A 20,085-nucleotide genomic window follows, 5' to 3' on the forward strand; every position below is an offset into this window, starting at 1 on the left:
TGCCGCCATCTTACATCGGCCCGCTGCTGAGTCCTCTGCCCCACAGAGCTTATAGCAACCAGCCTCCTCGGCCAGGCAAGGGGACGGGCTAGCCGAGGAGATAAGGTGTGAAAGTTTAGATAAGATCGCTGTCAACAACGACCCGGAGAAGTTTTTTCAGGTCGGCTCTGAGTTGCCTTCTCAAGAAAAAGAGGAACTGGTCAGATTTCTCAGAGGAAATGTCGACGTGTTTGCATGGGACGCCTACGACGCTCCGAGAGTTGATCCTAGCCTTATTTGTCACCACCTGAACGTCAACCCCTCTTCCACTCCGAAGAAGCAGCCACCTCGACGCCCTTCAAAGGAGCATGCTAGTGCCGTAAGAGACGAGGTGGCAAAACTGAAAAAAGCAGGGGCTATTAAAGAGGTCTTTTACCCCGAATGGTTGGCAAACACGGTGGTGGTAAGGAAGAAGACAGAGAAGTGGAGGGTCTGCGTGGACTTCACGGACCTGAACAAGGCGTGCCCAAAGGACCCATTCCCCCTACCCCGAATCGACAGGTTGGTGGATCCAACCGTGGGTCACCCTCGGATGAGCTTCCTAGACGCCTTCCAGGGCTATCATCAGATCCCCCTTGCGCTAGAAGACCAAGAGAAGACGGCTTTCATGACACCCATCCGAAATTATCACTATAAGGTGATGCCGTTTGGGCTGAAGAACGCAGGCTCAACCTACCAAAGGATGATGACCCGGATGTTCGAGCCCCAGCTGGGTAAGATCATTGAGGTTTATATAGACGATATGGTTGTAAAGAGTAAAAGGGTGTCCGAGCACGTGAAAGACCTCGAAAAAATCTTCGCTATCTTAAGGGAACACCGGTTGCGTTTGAATGCTTCCAAATGTTCATTCGGGGTCGGGTTGGGGAGATTTTTAAGGTACATGGTAACCCACAGGGGAATAGAAGTGAGCCCCGATCAAATCAAAGCAATAAACAGCCTACAGGCTCCTCGGAACCCGAAGGAAGTGTAGAAGCTCACTGGTATGATCGCAGCATTAAACCGGTTCATATCGCGGTCAGTGGATCGATGTCGACCTTTTTACCTCCTGATAAATAAGTGGAAAGGGTTTGAATGGTCGGAGGATTGTGTTCGGGCTTTCCAGCAGCTTAAGGAATACCTGTCACGACCACCCATCATGTCCAGCCCTGAGGCAGACAAGGTGTTTTCGCGTACATCGCTGTAGCTCCCCATGCTGTAAGCCTGGTATTGATACGGGATGATAATGGGGTGCAGCAACCGGTTTACTATGTGAGCAAATCATTACATGAGGCCGAGGTGCAATACCTACCTCTAGAAAAGGCAATTCTGGCGGTAGTACATGCCACCCGAAAGCTCCCTCATTACTTTCAGGCGCATACGGTCATCGTTCTAACTCAGCTTCCCCTTCGAGCAGTGCTCCGAAGCGCTGACTACACAGGAAGGATCGCCATGTGGAGTGCGCTTTTGGGGGCCTTTGATATTAAATATATGCCTTAATCCTCCATCAAAGGTCAGGTCCTCGCAGACCTGGTAGCGGAGTTTGCTGAACCCTCTATAGAAACAATAACCGAGAAGAAAGACATGGATGGAAAATCGGTTGGTGTAATTTCAGCAGGGGGGACCTTGCATTGGAAGGTCTACGTGGATGGCGCGGCCAACCAGAGAGGATCTAGAGTTGGGATAGTTTTAATATCACCGGACGGTGCCGCCATTGAAAAATCACTGAGGCTCGAATTTTCGGCTACAAACAATGAATTCGAATACGAGGCCTTACTTCAAGGGATGACAATGGTTCAAAGATTGGGCGGAAGAGTAATAGAAGCATTCTCGGACTCCAGGTTGGTCGTCGGACAAGTGATGGGTAAGCTGGAAGCCAGAGATGCTAGGATGCAAGAGTATCTAGGATAAGTCAAACGCCTGCAGACGAGTTTTGAGTCATTCAATCTGACGCACATTTCCAGAAGTGTAAACACTCATGCAGACTCGCTGGCCACTCTTGCCACGTCCTCGGCGCATAATCTGCCACGAATGATCCTTGTTGAAGATCTAGTCCAGGCAAGTCCCATCAGCAGAAACCCGGCCCAAGTCCATCAGATCAGACAGAGTCCCAGCTGGATGGACCCCATAAAGAACTTCCTCCAAAACGACATCTTACCGGAAGAAAAACTAGAGGCCGAGAAGATACGTAGAAATGCTCCTCGGTTCTGGCTATCAGAGGACCACAAACTATATCGGCGCTCCTACTCTGGACCGTACCTACTCTGCGTACATCCAGAAGAATCCGAGTCTCTACTTGAAGAGTTACACGAGGGAATTTGTGGAAGTCACACCGGAGGTAGGCCGCTGGCGCACAGGGCACTCACCAAAGGATACTGGTGGCCGAACATGCAAAGGGAGGCCCAAGAATACGCTAAAAAGTGCGATCAGTGCCAAAGATTTGCCCCGAATATCCACCAACCTGGAGGGGTTCTCAACCCACTCTCTAGCCCATGGCCGTTCGCACAATGGGGTCTTGATATTGTAGGACCTTTCCCCAAAACTGCGAGGAACAAGCGATACATAATAGTCGGAACCGATTACTTCACTAAATGGGTGGAAGCTGAACCTTTGGCCAACATTAGGGACGTGGATGCCCAGAAATTCATCTGGAAGAACATTATCACCCGCTTCGGAACTCCACGTACACTCATTTCCGACAATGGTCTTCAATTCGACAGTAAGAGTTTTAGGGAGTATTGCCGCGAGTTTGGGATCATTAACCGATATTCCACCCCCGCCTACCCCCAAGGAAATGGGCAAGTCGAGGCCGTGAACAAGGTCATAGTGAACGGACTGAAGAAAAGACTGGATAAGGCAAAGGGGAGATGGGTAGAAGAGCTCCCGCACGTCTTATGGACTTATCGGACAACGCCGCGACGTTCAACCGGGGAGACCCCCTTTTCGATAACTTATGGGGCTGAGGCCGTGCTCCCAATCGAGAACAATTTTCCCACACTGAGGTCTAACTCGTTTACCCCAAACGGTAACGACGAGTTATTGGGAAGAAGTCTAGACCTAGCCGAGGAAAGAAGGGAAAAAGCAACGATTCATATGGCCTATTATCACTAGAAGCTGAGACGAGGGTATGATGCCAATGTTAAGCTGCGGCCTCTAGGTCCAGGTGATCTCGTGATAAGGAAGATTCTCGACAGCGCAAGAAACCCCTCTTGGGGCAAGTTGGGGCCCAATTGGGAAGGACTATACCGTGTCACATCCGTGGCCGAGATAGGCGCTTACTACCTAGAAGATTTGGATGAAAAAACCGTACCTCGACCATGGAATGTAAATAACCTCAGAAGATATTGTTATTAATGAAAATGGCTTAGCCCATGTTTTGTTTCGTGATTATCCTCTGCCTACTGATCTATCTACAACTATTCATAGTTTTAAATAGAACCTAAGTCCTGCATGGATCCTCGGACCACAGACTTAGGGGAAATTATTACTCATGACAACTTATACAAGTTTTAAACAGAACCTAAGTCCTGCATGGCTCCTCGGACCACAGACTTAGGGGAAATTATTACTTAAGGCAACTATTCATAGTTTTAAACAGAACCTAAGTCCTGCATGGCTCCTCGGACAACAAACTTAGGGGAAATTATTACTCATGACAACTTATACAAGTTTTAAACAGAACCTAAGTCCTGCATGGCTCCTCGGACCACAGACTTAGGGGAAATTATTACTTAAGGCAATTATTCATAGTTTTAAACAGAACCTAAGTCCTGCATGGCTCCTCGGACCACAGACTTAGGGGAAATTATTACTCATGACAATTTATACAAGTTTTAAATAGAACCTAAGTCCTGCATGGCTCCTCGGACCACAGACTTAGGGGAAATTATTACTTAAGGCAACTATTCATAGTTTTAAACAAAACCTAAGTCCTGCATGGCTCCTCGGACCACAGACTTAAGGGAAATTATTACTCATGACAATTTATACAAGTTTTAAACAGAACCTAAGTCCTGCATGGATCCTCGGACCACAGACTTAGGGGAAATTATTACTTACGGCGACTATTCATAGTTTTAAACAGAACCTAAGTCCTACATAGATCCTCGGACCACAGACTTAGGGGAAATTATTACTCATGACAACTTATACAAGTTTTAAACAGAACCTAAGTCCTGCATGGCTCCTCGGATCACAGACTTAGGGGAAATTATTACTTACGGCGACTATTCATAGTTTTAAACAGAACCTAAGTCCTGCATGGATCCTCGGACCACAGACTTAGGGGAAATTATTACTTACGGCGACTATTCATAGTTTTAAACAGAACCTAAGTCCTGCATGGCTCCTCGGACCACAGACTTAGGGGAAATTATTACTCATGACAACTTATACAAGTTTTAAACAGAACCTAAGTCCAGCATGGATCCTCGGACCACAGACTTAGGGGAAATTATTACTTATGGCGACTATTCATAGTTTTAAACAGAACTTAAGTCCTGCATGGATCCTCAGACCACAGACTTAGGGGAAATTATTACCTATGACAATTTGGAAAACTATTACCTAAGGGAAATCATTTTAAGGCGTGCGCGCAGTCTAGCACCATTGCAACCCTCATTCAAATTCGCTACATGACATCCTCTTCACCTTGACCGTTTATATCATTACTAGCGTTAAATAAAGGGATAGTACCAGCATAAATCCATAAAAACGAAGGAAACATTCTATATTAATATTCCGAGATCAATACAAAAAGAGAGGTCCTTACAAAAGATCGCAAAAACAGGACGGCTCTCATTCAAAAAAAATAATAATAATAATAAAGAGAGGAAGGAAATATAAAAATTAAAAAGCCTAAAAGCTAAGCCTTGGCAGGAGGATCTTTTTTCTGCTCTAGCTGAGGAGGAGGAACCTCGATGGTAGGGTCCGTAGCAGGATCCTTCGATTTGTCAGGCACGGGGACGGTATCAGGCACCTCCAAATCCTGCTCAGAAGCTGCTTGGACGCCGTCAGGATTCTCTCGGATCTCCTGAGGGTAGAAAACGTTCTCAGGCAGTCTTAGCGCCGAATCCGCAGGAACTCCTGCAGCATCAAGGGCCTGAGCCCATGAGATGCTGCAGTAGTCCCTGCACACCTCGGGGATCTCCTCGGATAGCCTGGCCTCCGTTTCTTGGACCCCGAGCTGGCGAGCAGCATTCTTTTCAGCCTTTGTGGCCTCTCGGATCAGCTGAGCCTCCTCTTTGACCCGCCGCAGCTCATCCTCGACTTTTTGCAGAGCAGTCTTGAGATCCAGCACTGCCTGCTTCTCGGTGGCGAGGTTGATCTGGGTCGAGTATAGCTCTTTGCGCTGGTCCTCCGCCTGGGTCTCAGCACTTTTCAAACCAGCCTCTGCACTTTTGCGCCGTTTCTCCGACTCCTTGAACTTCTCCGTGAGTTCAAGGTGATCGTGCTTGAGGGACCCCAAGGCTTTCTCCATCTCCGTCCGAGACTGGGCCTCAGCCTCAGCCTCAGCCCTACTACGATTATCACGACAAAATTCCTCAGCCACAAATACCTGCTGAGTAATCTGCGAACGAAACAAGATCGGTTTAGAATTTAACAGGGTTAAATAAATTAATAAAACAGTAAAAGGATTACTTACCATCGCAAGATCCCTTTTGAGGGATAGAAAAATCTCGGGCTGGGAGAACCGCCTATAGGCCTCCATATCCCGAGGAAGGAGTGGGGGTTGCTCCAAGGCATCAGCCACGTACCCTGCTCGGCCCCGGTTGTACTCTCGGATCGACGAATCGTAGGGGATGGCCACCCCATCTAACTCCAACTTAGGGCTCCATGTACGCGGAGTAGCGCGCACCTCAGCACGGTTCTCCTCGTCCCTGCTCTCCGAGGAGTTTGCCCTCTTACTCCTCTGTCCCTTTGTAGCCTTTTGCTGCTTAGCAGGTCGAGAAACCAGTTCACCCTCCTCAGGGATGTCAGCCTGCCTCTTCTTTTTTAGGTCAGGGTTAACCTTGAGGCCAGGGTCAGTAGGGACCTGAGGGGCGATTAGAGGAGGGTCCTGGGTTTGTGCCTTGGCAGGTGCCTTTGAGGACTGACCCTTTCCTCGGCTGGACATCAATTCTCGCAGAGACTTTCCCATATCACCTACTTCTCCGTCCGAGGAATCGTCCGAGCAGGTTATTATGATTGGACCGCCAGCCACGGAATTGCGGTCCTGCTCTCCTTCAGGATCAGAAAGCTCAACCACGGGGTCTTGCTGAACTTCCTCCTCAAAATAAAACTCGTCTATCTCTTCCTCAAGGGAAAGACGAGATGATTCGGTTTGCCCCTCAACCGGAACAGCAACACCAGGCTCGTCTGGCGGAGGTAGTTGCTCTGCTAGATAGGGATGTCGAACGCCGGGTAGTACGACTGGTGGAAGATCACGTCGAGCTAGGAACCCGGTCTTAGACACGTCAATCCTAGCCAACCTCGGACTGCCAGCCCTTATGGCGTGACCGATAGCTTGGAAAGAGCGGCTTAGAGGTTGATAGCCCAGAATCAGATGAGCCGCACGTAACTGTCCATCCTCAGTAACGTAAATTTTCGACCTCAGAAGGTAGTTCAGCGCCGGCACATTCACGAAGTTTAGCCGAGGAGCGACGTGAACTTTATCTGCAAACGTCCAAGAAAAGTGGGATTAGTTCATGAAATTCTCCAATTGTAAAGAAAGCAAGAAAAATAACCCCCCAATACTAAACCCTTTCCCCAAAAGGATTGGCCCTAAAGACGCCGCACCTAGGATTCCTGCCCGAGTCGGACAATGAATACCATCGAACCACTCCCCCGAAGCAATAAGGAAATCATTCTTCACGGTCTTATTGGATACTGGAAGACAAGAGATCAATCTAACAACCTCGGATCGGGATTTAAGATAATACCCTCCGCTCTCGAGGCGGTGACACTCGTACAGATAAACCACATCGTGCCAAGTAAGGCCTAGATTCATCCGCTCGTCTAAGACATCTACACAGCCTAGTATCTTGAACATATTTGGGGCACACTAATGCGGCGTCAACCTATGGTTGAACAAGTATTCCCTTGTAATCCTACGCATGGGAAGTGTCATCCCTCCCTCTATGAAAGCAATCATGGGGATAACAACTTCTCCCTCGCCTCTATCTGTCAATACTCCTTCAAGAGGACAGTACTGCAGCCCCATCCCCGGGGGAATGTGATATTTTGCCCTAAAGGCCTCCATAGCGGCCGGAGTATTTACTAATTTTTCAAATCTACCCATCTGAGCTGTACTGGAAGAATGAAAATAAAGACCGAGGAGAAAAACAAAGTCCGAGGAAGAAATCGAAGCGACAAAGCGAACAGAACTTACAGATATCTTCTCAAATGACCGTTGAGGTGATCGGAAAGCTCTTCTATGGAGGGTGCTTCGCAGAAACGACTATGAAGATCTGAAGGAAGGAGGTGCTCAAGGATTTCTGGGCGCTGGAGTTCTCTAGAGGTCTCTATTCTGATGTGCGGATAAAAAAAGAAAAAGGGAGCCTGTCTGACGTCTTATATAGCCGGGAGGAGAGAGAAAAGATTGATCTTGCCTAAAAAGTCGAGAAATAATGATGGCCGTTCGATCCACGCCTCATCGTTGGATGAAGGGGACAAAAAGCCTCCGGAAGTAAATGGCCGCGTCTCGTAAATTGTAGCGCATCCAAAGTAACTGCCCGCACGCGCGCCCCAAGCCCTCCTTACTTCCATCCTCTCTCTGATATCAAAACCCCGCTTTTCTCCTCGGAAGGAGATAAAAACCGGAGTTTTGAGGGGCTATTGTGGGGCCCGGCCCAAAATAATGGGCTAGTTAAATACGGGCCTGTCCGAAAAGCATCGTGTCCGAGGAGAAGTCATAGCCAAAACATTATTCAAGCCCAACTACAGTAAAAGAAACCTGTCCGAGGAGTAACACCTCCTCGGACACTACGAAGTCCAGGCCAAGAGCTCGCCCCAACCACTGCAGCTCATCCTCCAAGCATATAAAAAAGAATAAAACCCAAAATATCTCATGGAAAGCTGCTACCACCACATTAAATGTGTCACAACCACCCTCTTGGCCGCATTAATGAGGAAAAGACCCCTGAACAGTACTACCTTGGCCACTGCAACTCACAAGGAAGTGATAAAGGTGTCTAATAGGACAGATGCTCAAGTGGGGGCTTAGATGATCAACAAGTGTAAGATTCAGATAAGAATGAGAGAGCTATATAATGTAATGGAGTCCCTCAAAGAGAGGGACGAAGAAGGTATTCGGCACTCAGGAAATAGAATCTTCTGTTGAATATTTATTCTTGTGTTTTTATTCCTGCAACAATATTCTCCATGCATCAGACCGACTATGCTCACTGAGGCTAAGTTCTTTGACCCATCCTCTACAAGTATTTATTGTGTGTTGCGCCTTGGGCCAAGGCCTGATCAATAGGGTTCGAGCCAGGAAAATCGTGCAACTACATACATTTTTCAAAGAAGAAAATACATTTGTTATTATTATTATTATTTTAAAAAAAGATTCATTATGATTCATTAGCTTACAAGTATAAATTCATTATGATTGTGTTTGCTTGATTGGATATATTACTGGAACCTTTATCATTGTTAACAAAAAAATTTGCTGGAAGCTTATGCCTCTAGTATCAAAAACCCCAAAAGAATATGTTCACATACGAAGTTACGAGTATTTTAACTATTGTTCTAGGTCAGCTCCATGGGCGACAGGTTTTGATGGTAAAATAATTGGAAGGTACTCATGATCATGAACTCAACTTGACTGTTTTACATGAATGGCAATTTTTTTTAAAAATGAAATACATGAATGACAAATCGGCAACAAAATATTGAAGATTTTGATTTTTCAATTGTTCATTTCGAAGGACACATGTTGAATTTTATGTGCTCACCCTTGAATCCTTACATCAAATAAATACTGCAGCTACAATAAAATATCACTAGCGTGTAAACATGCGCTCCACATGTGCAATGAGGTTTTTTTTTTTTTTTTTTTTTTTTTTTTTTTTGAGTTTAATATAATCTTTTAATTTGAATTTATCTATTCTTAGTGAGGTTACACAAGAAGATATTTTTATAAAACTAAAATTTAGGATTTGAAATGGAATAAACTGCTAGGTTTAGTGTGTGCTAGTTTTTAGGAAAAAAAAATGTATCAAACGTATGTGAAATGAGAGATGCTACGTCTATAACATTTTCACAACAAATCATAGATGGTTAGTTGTTATTGGTTTAAATTTGAACCTAACACTAAATTTACTTTTTTACCTCAACAATAACAACCAGTAACAATCTACCACTTATGATTTGTTGTAAAAATGTGATGGACATATAATTTCTCATGTGAAATATGTCTAGATAGAGAGTGTGCTAATTTTTAGGAAAAAAGTTTCCGTAGTAATTTTTTTTTTTTTTTTTGAATCTTTTTGAATTACCATTTTAACTCAATTTTTTTTTTATAAAGAATAAGGATTATCTAATTAGATTATGGGTATTTTTTATTTTTTTTAAAGTTATACCTAACTTTCTAAATTCTCTTAATATATAGAGATAACATTTTCACAAAAATATTACAATATTTTCACAATTAAAAAAAAAAAAAAACAAACAGAGACTTAACGTAACTTAAAATTGAGATTTTTTTTTTTTGCTATTCTTAGAATTTATTTTTAAAATATATATGAGTGGATAATGAACTCCAAATGGCAGCAAGGAAGAAAGCACCACGTGTCTATGGATTATATGGAATAATTGAGATGGGTTTATTCTCTTTTTATAGCATATTCACTCAATGGCTTAAAATTCAACAAAGTGACTCAGATGCCATCTGGGTAGTGATAGCCAATTAAACAAGACGAAAAAAAAGTGCTTATTAGCAGGTTGAAACATCGCAAGAGAATATTTCTTGGGACATGTCAATTTCATAATATATTGAATTGATGAAATGTGAGCTATTGACACTTTTTATTTATTATTTTTTACATGAACCCATTATTTTTATTTATTCTACCACTCATAATTCACCACTTTAACAATTGTAAAATTAGAGTGTATATGTACTTTGTATTCTGTAGTATCGTCATAAGATTCAAAACATCAGCTTTAATTAAATGAAACTTCAAGAGGATTCAATAGTTGGTAAATCATAAATGTTGTCAACAAGGAAAATTGTAAATGTTAATAATAAGAGAAATGATATGTCTACAACATTTTTATAACAAATACTAAGTAGCAGGTTATTACTGGTTGTTATTGTTAGGGCAAAAAAGTAATCTTAGTGTTAGTTTCAAATTTAAACCAATAACAACTAACCACCTGTGATTTGTTGTAAAAATATTGTAAAAGTAGCATCTCTCTAATAATAAATGCAGATTATGATCTTCTACATTATTAGGATAACTCTACCACATCATCAATAGTTTTAATAAATATTAAAGATTGATAGTCAAAATTTATTTAAATATTAATGAGCTGAAAAATTGAAACTTCAAAGCTTCAACTGTAGGTAAATGTCTAACAACAAGGAAAAAATAAATGTAGAATTATGATCTTCTATAATTATTATAATAATTCTACCATGTTATCAATAATTTAAATAAATATAAAAAATATTGATAGTCAAATTTGTTTAAATATTAATAATATGATAAAATTTAATTATTTTAAGAAAATAAATATAAAATTTTAGGAATTTCATAATGAAGTTTATAACTTTAAAGCTCATCTTTAGGGTATTTCAGTTGTAAAAAGGGAAAAAAATGTTAAATAGTAAATGGATCTATTCCTATACCTTTTGATAATATTAAACTAAGTAATGACAAGTTGGTAACCAATAAGATGTTCCTCACTACTTCATCTCCAATCCCAACAAAAAGAGCCTTTTAGTTTTATAATTATAAGTGACTTATAAAATAAAAAGGGACATCAAAGTGAACAATTAGAAATATAAAGAAGAGAAGTGGCTTTTGGGCTCACTTAACTATCACAATTTTTAATGAAACAACAAAAGTGCTGCTTTAAAAAAGATTAAATCTGTACTTCTAGGGGTTTTTAATTTAGGATTCAAATCCTTGTTTCCATTATAATTATTGAATTTATAAAAAGAAAAAAACTAAAGTGTAAAAAAAACAAATAACAACATCCGATAATAGACAATTTTAAAAAAATAAAAGTTTTAGTATCATTTTTATAAGAAATATAAAAAAGTAATATTTTTTAAAAATTTGTTCATAAAAAATGTTTAAAAATGTTTTAGTATCATTTTTATAAAAAAGTAATATTTTTTAAAAATTTGTTCATAAAAAATGTTTAAAAATATTTTTTAAATTAATATTTTTAAAATATCTGTTAACTTTTATTATAAATAAATAAATAAAAAGAACAAGAAGATGAGGTCCTTAATATATAAGTAAGAGTAAATAAATATCAAGGGAGACAAAATGCAGGAGCAAGATAACGGCAGTCTTGACCGAGTCAAACGGCGCGTGGGGAAAAGAAAACCCCAAAACCAGGCACTATATAAATCCAAAAGCGAAATGACAATTTTACCCTCTTCTTTTTCTTAACAACCAAGCAAATAAAGCCTTATATAAAAAATTAAAAAAAAAAAAAAAAAAAACATTGTTTATAATTTTTAAAAAATGGCCAAACAAAACAAGACGGCGGTGAAACCAAAGACAACGGTTCCTCGTAATATGCTCTGCTAACTGTCATTTTTACTAGTTAACAGATAAGCACTTTGGTTAGTCCTGCCTGCCCATCTGCCATAAAACCTAATCAACTTCACCCATTCTATCACACATCTTTTCCTCATCTACTAGCCGTTCGATTAAAAATCAACGGTTGAGATTAATCCTTAATCTTGCCTCCCACTCTAAATTACTTGTTCACCTTAAACAAAAAATTAGACGGAAAAAGTTTACTGATATTGATACTGATACTGATACTGAGGATTGGTTTACGAAATAATTATAGAAATTTTTTAATAGAAAGTAGAAAAAAGTAACTTTTTTTTTTTTACATTTTTTTTTATATTTTTTATAAAAATAGTGTCAAAATTTTTTTAAAAAAAATAATTTATTAACAATTATTCTAAAGGTACTGTTAACAATTTTTAATACAATAGTTCTTGAAGTATTTTCCTCACAATTTTAAATTCACATAAAACAAAGAAAATGTAGTGTTTAATTTCTTAAATAAAGGTAAAGTACAAGAAAAATGAATTTAGAAGGATACTATAAAACTTATAGCATAAATCTTATAATTCAATTTTTAAACACAAAATTAAGAGAAAAAATAGTTAAAAGATTTATTTATTACTATTGTTAATGTAGCATTAATCATATCAATTTGTAAGCTTTTTTTTTTTTTTTTTTTTGTATATAAATTTTGTTGCTTTTGAAGTGAACAATACTTCTTTTAGTATCGTTGGGTTCAACTCAGCTAACATTCCATCTTTAATGATAAGATGAGATGGTCGGTTCAATCCTATCTCGACACACATAAATAGTTTCTTCAAATAAATAATAAGAACTCATCAACAACTAAATAATAATAATAATAATAAGAAAAATACTTATTAAAGATAATTTTTTTTTAGAAAGTTATTAAAGATACTTGTATCTTCTAAAAAATTATCCCTAAATTAAATAATTTGGATTTTCTTACACTAATGGTAACATTTAAACCAAGACCATTAATTACTAGTACTATTCTAAACATTTATTTAAAAGTTAAAATGGCAAGTGGGAGTTATAGATATCCTAACATGTAAAATTTATTACTCCACCATTTCCCATTCTTTAAATTTACACATTTGGAATAATTTTATGGTTTAATTATGGAAAATGCTAACAAGTGTCCTTAGGCACTGATTAAGAATCTAGTTAAAGAAAGTTTTTATAGGAAAAGAAAAAAAAGTAATTAATGTTTTGACAGCTTTTTTCATTTCTCATAAAAGTAATGTCAAAATTTTCTTTAACTAAATTCTTAACCTATATTCTAAGGACACTCGTTAACATGACCCCTTAATTATAAGCTGATTTATTAGTTTTTTTTTTTTTTTTTTGGTTGCTTCAGTTATTCTCTCTCTTTCTCTATCCTTCAATTCTTAGTATAAATAGACACCTTGTGAAAGAGCGAAAAACTACCAAACGGCTATAAGTGACGTTACAAGTTCTGCAGAACACACAAAAACACACACACAAAACAGACACACACACACACACATAGAGAGAGAAAGAGAGAGAGAGGGAGAGGGAGACTTTAAGGTCGTTGGGTTTTGTTGGGGTTAACTTCGCCAAATTTCTCTTTGAAATCTTAGGCCTTTGGTTTTGGAGGAGGGGTTATTGATCTGGGTCTCAAAGATCTGATTCTCGTTTCTCACTGAGAAAGAGAGAGAGAGAGAAAGAGAGAATTGGGCATTTTGTTTTTGGTTCTTCTTCAATATATACACAATATTTTATAGTATATATATAGAGTTGAGAATCATGACAGACGGGTATTATAGTTCTAAGAAGACTGATGACATCTGCGATGAAGTTTGTGGCCAGGTACAAATCCTTTACCAATTCTATACTTGTTCAATTTTCAAACTTTTAACTTCTTTGCTAAAGATTTTGGGTTATTTGAAATGGGTATCTTTGGTTATTGGGAAACGATTTTTCGTTTCTGGGATTAAGGGAAAGTGGGTGTGTGTTTTTTTTTCTTTGTTTTGTTTAGTTTATTTGCTTAAGTTTTTACTTGTTTCTAGTATTTGTCTTTCCCAATTGACGCTACTCTTTTCAGTTTTATGTCTTTATTCCTATTTTTGCAAATTAAATTTAGTTTTGGGGTTTGCCTTTGGAGATTTTCAGTAATGGGTATCTCTCAGTATCTTTGGTTTTATCTGATTAAGGATAAAAAAAAAATTGGGATTCTTTTAACTATATAAAGTGCCCCAATATCTTTTTTTCTATACATATACCTGCACATAGACCTATATTCACGCCTCTTTTAACTCTTGAAGTGTTTGGTTGATGGGTTTGTTATTAACTAGATGGAATTTAATTTCAGAATTGGCATATGAATTGTTTTAGGGATAGAAATTCGTGTGCGTGTCTTAAATTCTTGAATTTTTAAGTTTTAGCCCTTTTGTAAGATCCTTTTTGTAGTGTCATTGTCTGAGAAGTGAAAGGTGTGGAGTTTGTGTCTGAAACATTGGTCATTTCGACTATACAAGTTTTGGATTTTCCTTTCTCAAGATTCTATTTTTGTCTGAAGGTCAGGCAGCTATTGAACTAGTATTTGGGGCTTTTAGCATCTGAACCTTTTTCTTTTCTTCTAATAAATCAATTTAAATGTTTAGAGCAAACAGAAATGGTGTTATATCCTTGGGATTTGTCAAAGTTTATATCATTTCATGTAAAAAAGATTAATTCGGTGTTTTTTTTCTTTTTCTTTTTTTCTTTTTTTTTTGTACAAATAGTCATAGTATCTTATATTGTGTATTTTTTTTAATCCACAGCAGGGAACTCCTACATCCCTGAGCATGTCAAGACTCCGGTGTATCCTGCGAGGGTTGGATTTGAGGACATATCTGCTCTTGTTTGTGTTTGTCCCATTATTCATTGTTGGCATATATGTACATGGGCAGAAGGTCACTTATTTCCTAAGGCCACTATGGGAATCACCTCCAAAGCCATTTCATGAGATCCCTCACTATTATAATGAGAATGTATCGATGGAGACCCAATGCAAACTTCATGGGTGGGGAATTCGTGAATCACCAAGACGAGTCTTTGATGCAGTTCTGTTCAGTAATGAGCTTGACATCCTTACAATTCGGTGGAATGAATTGTATCCATATGTGACACAGTTTGTTCTTCTTGAATCAAACTCAACATTCACAGGTGTGCCTAAACCATTGATTTTTGCAAGGAACCGTGATCGGTTCAAGTTTGCCGATCCTCGGCTGACTTATGGGATGGTTGGAGGAAGATTCAAGAAAGGCGAAAATCCATTTATTGAAGAGGCATATCAGAGACTAGCACTTGACCAGCTTTTGAAAATTGCAGGCATAGAAGATGATGACTTGTTGATAATGTCTGATGTTGATGAGATTCCAAGTGCCCATACAATTAATCTCTTGAGGTGGTGTGATAACATCCCGCCTATTCTTCACCTTCAGCTTAGAGACTACTTGTATTCATATGAGTTTTATATTGATAACAAAAGCTGGAGAGCTTCGGTCCACAGGTACCAGTCTGGCAAGACTAGATATGCACATTATCGACAAACTGATGACCTCTTTTCAGATGCGGGGTGGCATTGTAGCTTTTGCTTCCGCCGTATCAGTGAGTTCGTTTTTAAGATGAAGGCTTACAGCCATAATGATCGGGTCAAGTTTTCTCATTACCTGAACCCCGATAGGATTCAGGATATTATATGCAAAGGGGCTGACCTCTTTGACATGATGCCTGAGGAGTACACATTTAAGGAGATCATTGGGAAGTTGGGACCTATTCCTCATTCTTATTCAGCAGTACATCTTCCAGCATATTTGTTGAACAATGCTGAGAAGTACAAATATCTGTTGCCTGGTAACTGCAAAAGAGAAAGTGGCTGAGTCTTGAAAAAGAGGTTCTTTTGTATAGATTGGAGATGCAGATTCTGCATTGCACTGAACAGGGCTCAATTGGATGATTAATGGTTTTGGTGAAGCAGCAATACAAGTATACCTTATATCTAATGAAGTTAGGTCACTCCCTAGAGAGATTATTGGAGGAACTTGTCAGGGCCTTGGAATTTGACAGAAAACTCTCTATATCCTCCTTTTGGTGAGTTGGTGTTTCTTCTGGTATGGAGGCATGCCAATTTTCTGAGTAGGGAGCTCACTGTGAGAGAATAGTCTATGGCTGTGACTAGTTTATGTATCATTTCTTGCCAGTGTAGCATGATCCCATATTGCATAAATGTATAATGACATTTTCCAGCTTTTCTGTGCTGGAAATTTGGCTTTCTTAGACTAATTTATTCATATAATCTTATCACAACTTGGGTTGTCTATCATTTTGAATTGTACCATCTGATTGCTTTTGGATCTTCAATTGATCATATTGCTGTCCATATGGTTGCTGATCATTAAGTTATAGTGTATAGTTTGTCTTCTTCTCTTTCTCTCTATATCTTTCAATATATTTTGCATTGAAGTGAACCTCCACAATGGAAATTAGATGGCTTTTCGTCTCTGAGGCAGAGTGTTTATGCCTAGCACTTGTTATTGCTAAAACTTAGACACCAGAATTAGGTTGTATATATTCTAACAGTGTAATTTTCAGATTGTCAACATTTTTCAGGGTTCAGAATCATTTTTTTTTTCTTTGGGAAGCTGGCATGATGAGGTAGTTCCTTCTATTGTGAAATTAGTTGACCATTTGAGCTGACCTTGGAATCTAATCTGTGAATTGTGGCCACGCACCACTAATCTGACTCTGTTTACTTTTAAATTCACTGAATGAGATGTGAGTTTTAGTTTTAGCTTTGCCTACAGCTATTGATGGGGATTTTATTGTTTGTGTGTGGTTCTCTTAAATTTTGGGTCTTTGCTTGGTTGACTTGTCTGTTTACCTTTTCAAGCATTGTATTTGGGGGGGAGTTCATAAATTGATGGCTCTTTTAGTAATTGTATCCCAAGGTGCGCTTTGAAATTTATTGCGAAGATCCATCAAAGTGACCCACTTTGTTCACAAAGACTAAAGAGATAAGGAATGGCCATATTAGATTCTCCACTAATAAGTGTGTGATTTTCAAATTTTGGATTATTGTCTGGTTGAAAATTTTCTTTTTTTGCATATGTGTTTTAATTTGCTTGTGTTGATCCATTAAGTTCTTGTTCTCTCATTGCCTTCAAAAAAAAATCCAAAAAAAGCTGATGCCACATGCTGTTTCTTAGAAATTACATTTGGTCTTGTTTGGTTTTGTGTTTTGTCTGATACTGCTGTTGAATAAGTCAATTTTGCTGTATCTGATGTTGCTTCTTGGAACTTTCTTGGCTTTCCATCAAGCGATGAGTCAAGATTTCATGTTCCCTCTTCTTCCATATTAGGATTAATATTGATCTTCTGCTTTGCCATTACATTTTCACAGATCTTATATATTCTGTGAACTAATATTGTGCATGACTATATGAAAGGGCTGAGAATGAGTTTTTGAGCAGCAACAATAGGATGAAACGGATTAGGATTCTCTAGAGATCTTAGTTAATTCAATCGTGAAGTTTCTAAAATCGTAGAAACCAAAATTGTGACAGTTTGGTAATTAGCCTCTCAAAAAGGAAAGGAAATTTTTTTTCAGGGAGTAAGGTTATGAGTGAATTGCCTCTTCCAAATCCCACAAAAGTAAGAGTGTTATGCATTTGGTAAGATCAAGCGGTGATTGTGAACTTTTATTTAAATGGTGATGACATGGTAAAACCTAATCTATTCGGTTTAAAATGGATGAAAAGTATTTTAGGAATTCCATGATAAAAGTATTTTTAAAATTATAAAATATTATACCATGAGACTTGTAACTCAATTGACACTTATTTGTGTTTTCAATTGAGCTGTCCACAATTCAAGTTCCCCATTTTATCGAATTATAAAATATATATCCTAATATGGATAAAACATCGACCAATTGCTCTAGCATTTAGTGTTTCAAGGTTTGGTGAAGTAGGGCAGTAGAAGCATTCAAGAAATAATGGCCTAGACTTTGGCAGCCAATCAAATTATAGTCTAATAATATCTTGTTGGCCTGTAGCTTAACTGTTGAGTTGGACATGGACGAATGGCTTCTATTGAGCATTGACCCCTAAGTTTTATTAGTCGTTTTGTAATTGAGCAATTAAGAATTCAATTCCAGTCACAGTCATAAAAGAAAGAACACACACAATTAACAGGAAACTGTGCCTATTGTATTTGAAACATCCTTAGTGGCCATTGTGAAGAATAATTTTCATTGCATTAAGACTAAGAGTTGCCCCATTTTCATTATTTTATCTCACAAAGTCGCTCTACATTAATGAAATTGGAGAGCTGGTTTCCACGGCAAGGTTGCCATTTGGTCCTACTACTTCCAAATTCAACACACAAAAGTTGACGACTTGATGTGACCCAAAAAAAAGTGTAAAATATCTTAATTTTATTTATTTATTTAATAATTTAATAATCGAAGAGAAAATTTTAAATCTTAAACATTTTTCTTGAAAAAGCTCTATAATACCTATGAGAGCAATTAATTTTATTAATTACTAAATTTGAGATACGAGATCATTCTCAACTAACCTCAATTCCCCTTTTCTTCTTCAAACCATTTAAGTTTTAAAAATTAAAAAGCTGATTACACACTATTCAATTTATTTTATATCTGAGTATATATTTTCTAAAGGATTAATATCTTCTTCTTCTTCTTCTTCTTTTTTGATAAGAAGGATTAATATCTTCTAATTAGTCAATTAAGTACGCAAATAGGTTATATTTTTTTACTCGAAAGTCGAAACAGCCATCCAATGCAGACAACACCAATTGGCACGTTAAACCCAGAATTCCATTTACTAAAACCAAGTCCCCTCTTTCTCTCAGTCTCTCTCATGGACAACAACGTACACCAAGTCAAGCCAACTTTTGCTTTGTAGCTTCGTAGAAATTCATGGGTCCAGCATTTAAACTGCAATGGTAGGAAAAACACTTGGAATTTTTGGTAGTCCATTTCCAATCAGTTGCTACCTATCATTATTTTTGGTATCCAAGGTCTAGAAATTATTTGTATCCAAGAACATGTTCCACTGTATGCTATTTATGTTAAATAAGACCAAAACAAAAGAGTATTTTGAGAGGTGGTAATAAAGTTCGTATAAACAATTATATATATATATATATATATATATATATATATATATATAATCTTCTAATCTATGTGTTTCTTAACCGGTAATTAACATGCAAGGAGGGAGGGAAAAAAAAGGCATCAATTGTCAATTCACTATACTAATTTTTTTTGGTCTGAATATTCAGTCTATTGATTAAAAAAAAAAAAAAACAGATGTACATGTTTATTCTTTTGAGAGAGGGAAATGTATAGACATAAATAGATTTGTAACAAATAATAGTTGGACCTTATCAAGATCAGTAGAGTTTTCCACCATAGGTAGTGGCCAAGTTATCATAACAACAAAATTAAAAGATTGTTTGAGCCCTAATTTAGTCAAAATATTCGAACATTAATTAGTTGCACGATAAAATGTTTTCAAAAATATATTGATTTATTGACATAAATAAACCCTTCCCTAGAAGTGAACCCCCTTTTGTTCCAACCTTCCAACAACTTTATAAAAAATAAAAATAAAAAACTTTGAATTATGTATTGGGCAAATAATCAAACCTACAATTCTTCAATTGATCACATGGTAGTTGAACTCATGTATTTTCTTCCCAAGAATTATCAATTATGTTATTTCGTTATACATTTCTCTTGCACCAAAATTTAGTAGGACAAATGGGATGAGATATTAAATTAAGCCAACCCATTTTAATTTTAAACACACCCACATGAAGTTCCAAGCCCAGATAGCACGTCAATCCAAATTCAGCCTAAAAGCCAAGTTGTAATCATGCTTTCCTACAATATGCTTTCTAAACAAAACCATATCTTACTCTTTCCCAGGAGCATGAATATTGATTAATTTGATTTATATGTTTATTTATTATTTATTAGAGTTTCAACTTGTGGCGTCTGCTTTTTATGATTGTGTTATTTATTCAACTATCGGAAACTTTACCAGTTGAATCCACACCCCACCTAGTTACCTAGTTAATAAGTAGTATTTCTTATATACAAGTTACTACAAGGCTCTTCTCAACAAAAAAAAAAAAGAAGTTACTACAAGGAAACTTCAAAGGAAGAATCAAATGGTAGTAGATTCATGCAAATTGAATATATATTAAAAAAAGAAAGGGAAAGAAATCATAGACTGGGCATGGTGATGGTATCAACCCATGAAGGCATGCC

General features: G+C 37.9%; 1 protein-coding gene across 2 annotated transcripts; it reads left to right on the top strand.

Annotated features, from left to right (window-relative positions):
• Positions 1-13,205: 13,205 nt before the first annotated feature.
• On the top strand, positions 13,206-16,107 carry LOC126714773 (uncharacterized). Of its 2 annotated transcripts, none has more exons than XM_050415075.1 (2): positions 13,206-13,610; positions 14,564-16,107. In XM_050415075.1, exons 1-2 carry the CDS (start codon positions 13,548-13,550, stop codon positions 15,662-15,664), a joined length of 1,164 nt encoding a protein of 387 aa, XP_050271032.1. In that variant the 5' UTR covers positions 13,206-13,547; the 3' UTR covers positions 15,665-16,107. The 2 variants fall into 2 exon arrangements, with proteins under 2 accessions (XP_050271032.1, XP_050271033.1); XM_050415076.1 differs by having other exon boundaries at positions 14,567-16,107.
• The last annotated feature ends 3,978 nt before the right edge of the window (positions 16,108-20,085 follow it).

This window comes from Quercus robur, chromosome 2, assembly GCF_932294415.1.
Source record: "Quercus robur chromosome 2, dhQueRobu3.1, whole genome shotgun sequence".
Classification (NCBI taxonomy): domain Eukaryota; kingdom Viridiplantae; phylum Streptophyta; class Magnoliopsida; order Fagales; family Fagaceae; genus Quercus; species Quercus robur.

Bases quoted from the DNA above. Each gene is read 5' to 3' on its own strand.
- LOC126714773 (XM_050415075.1), top strand. From the start codon at position 13,548: ATGACAGACGGGTATTATAGTTCTAAGAAGACTGATGACATCTGCGAT. The intron at 13,611-14,563 runs GTACAAATCCTT...TTTAATCCACAG, and splicing joins GCGATGAAGTTTGTGGCCAG to CAGGGAACTCCTACATCCCT.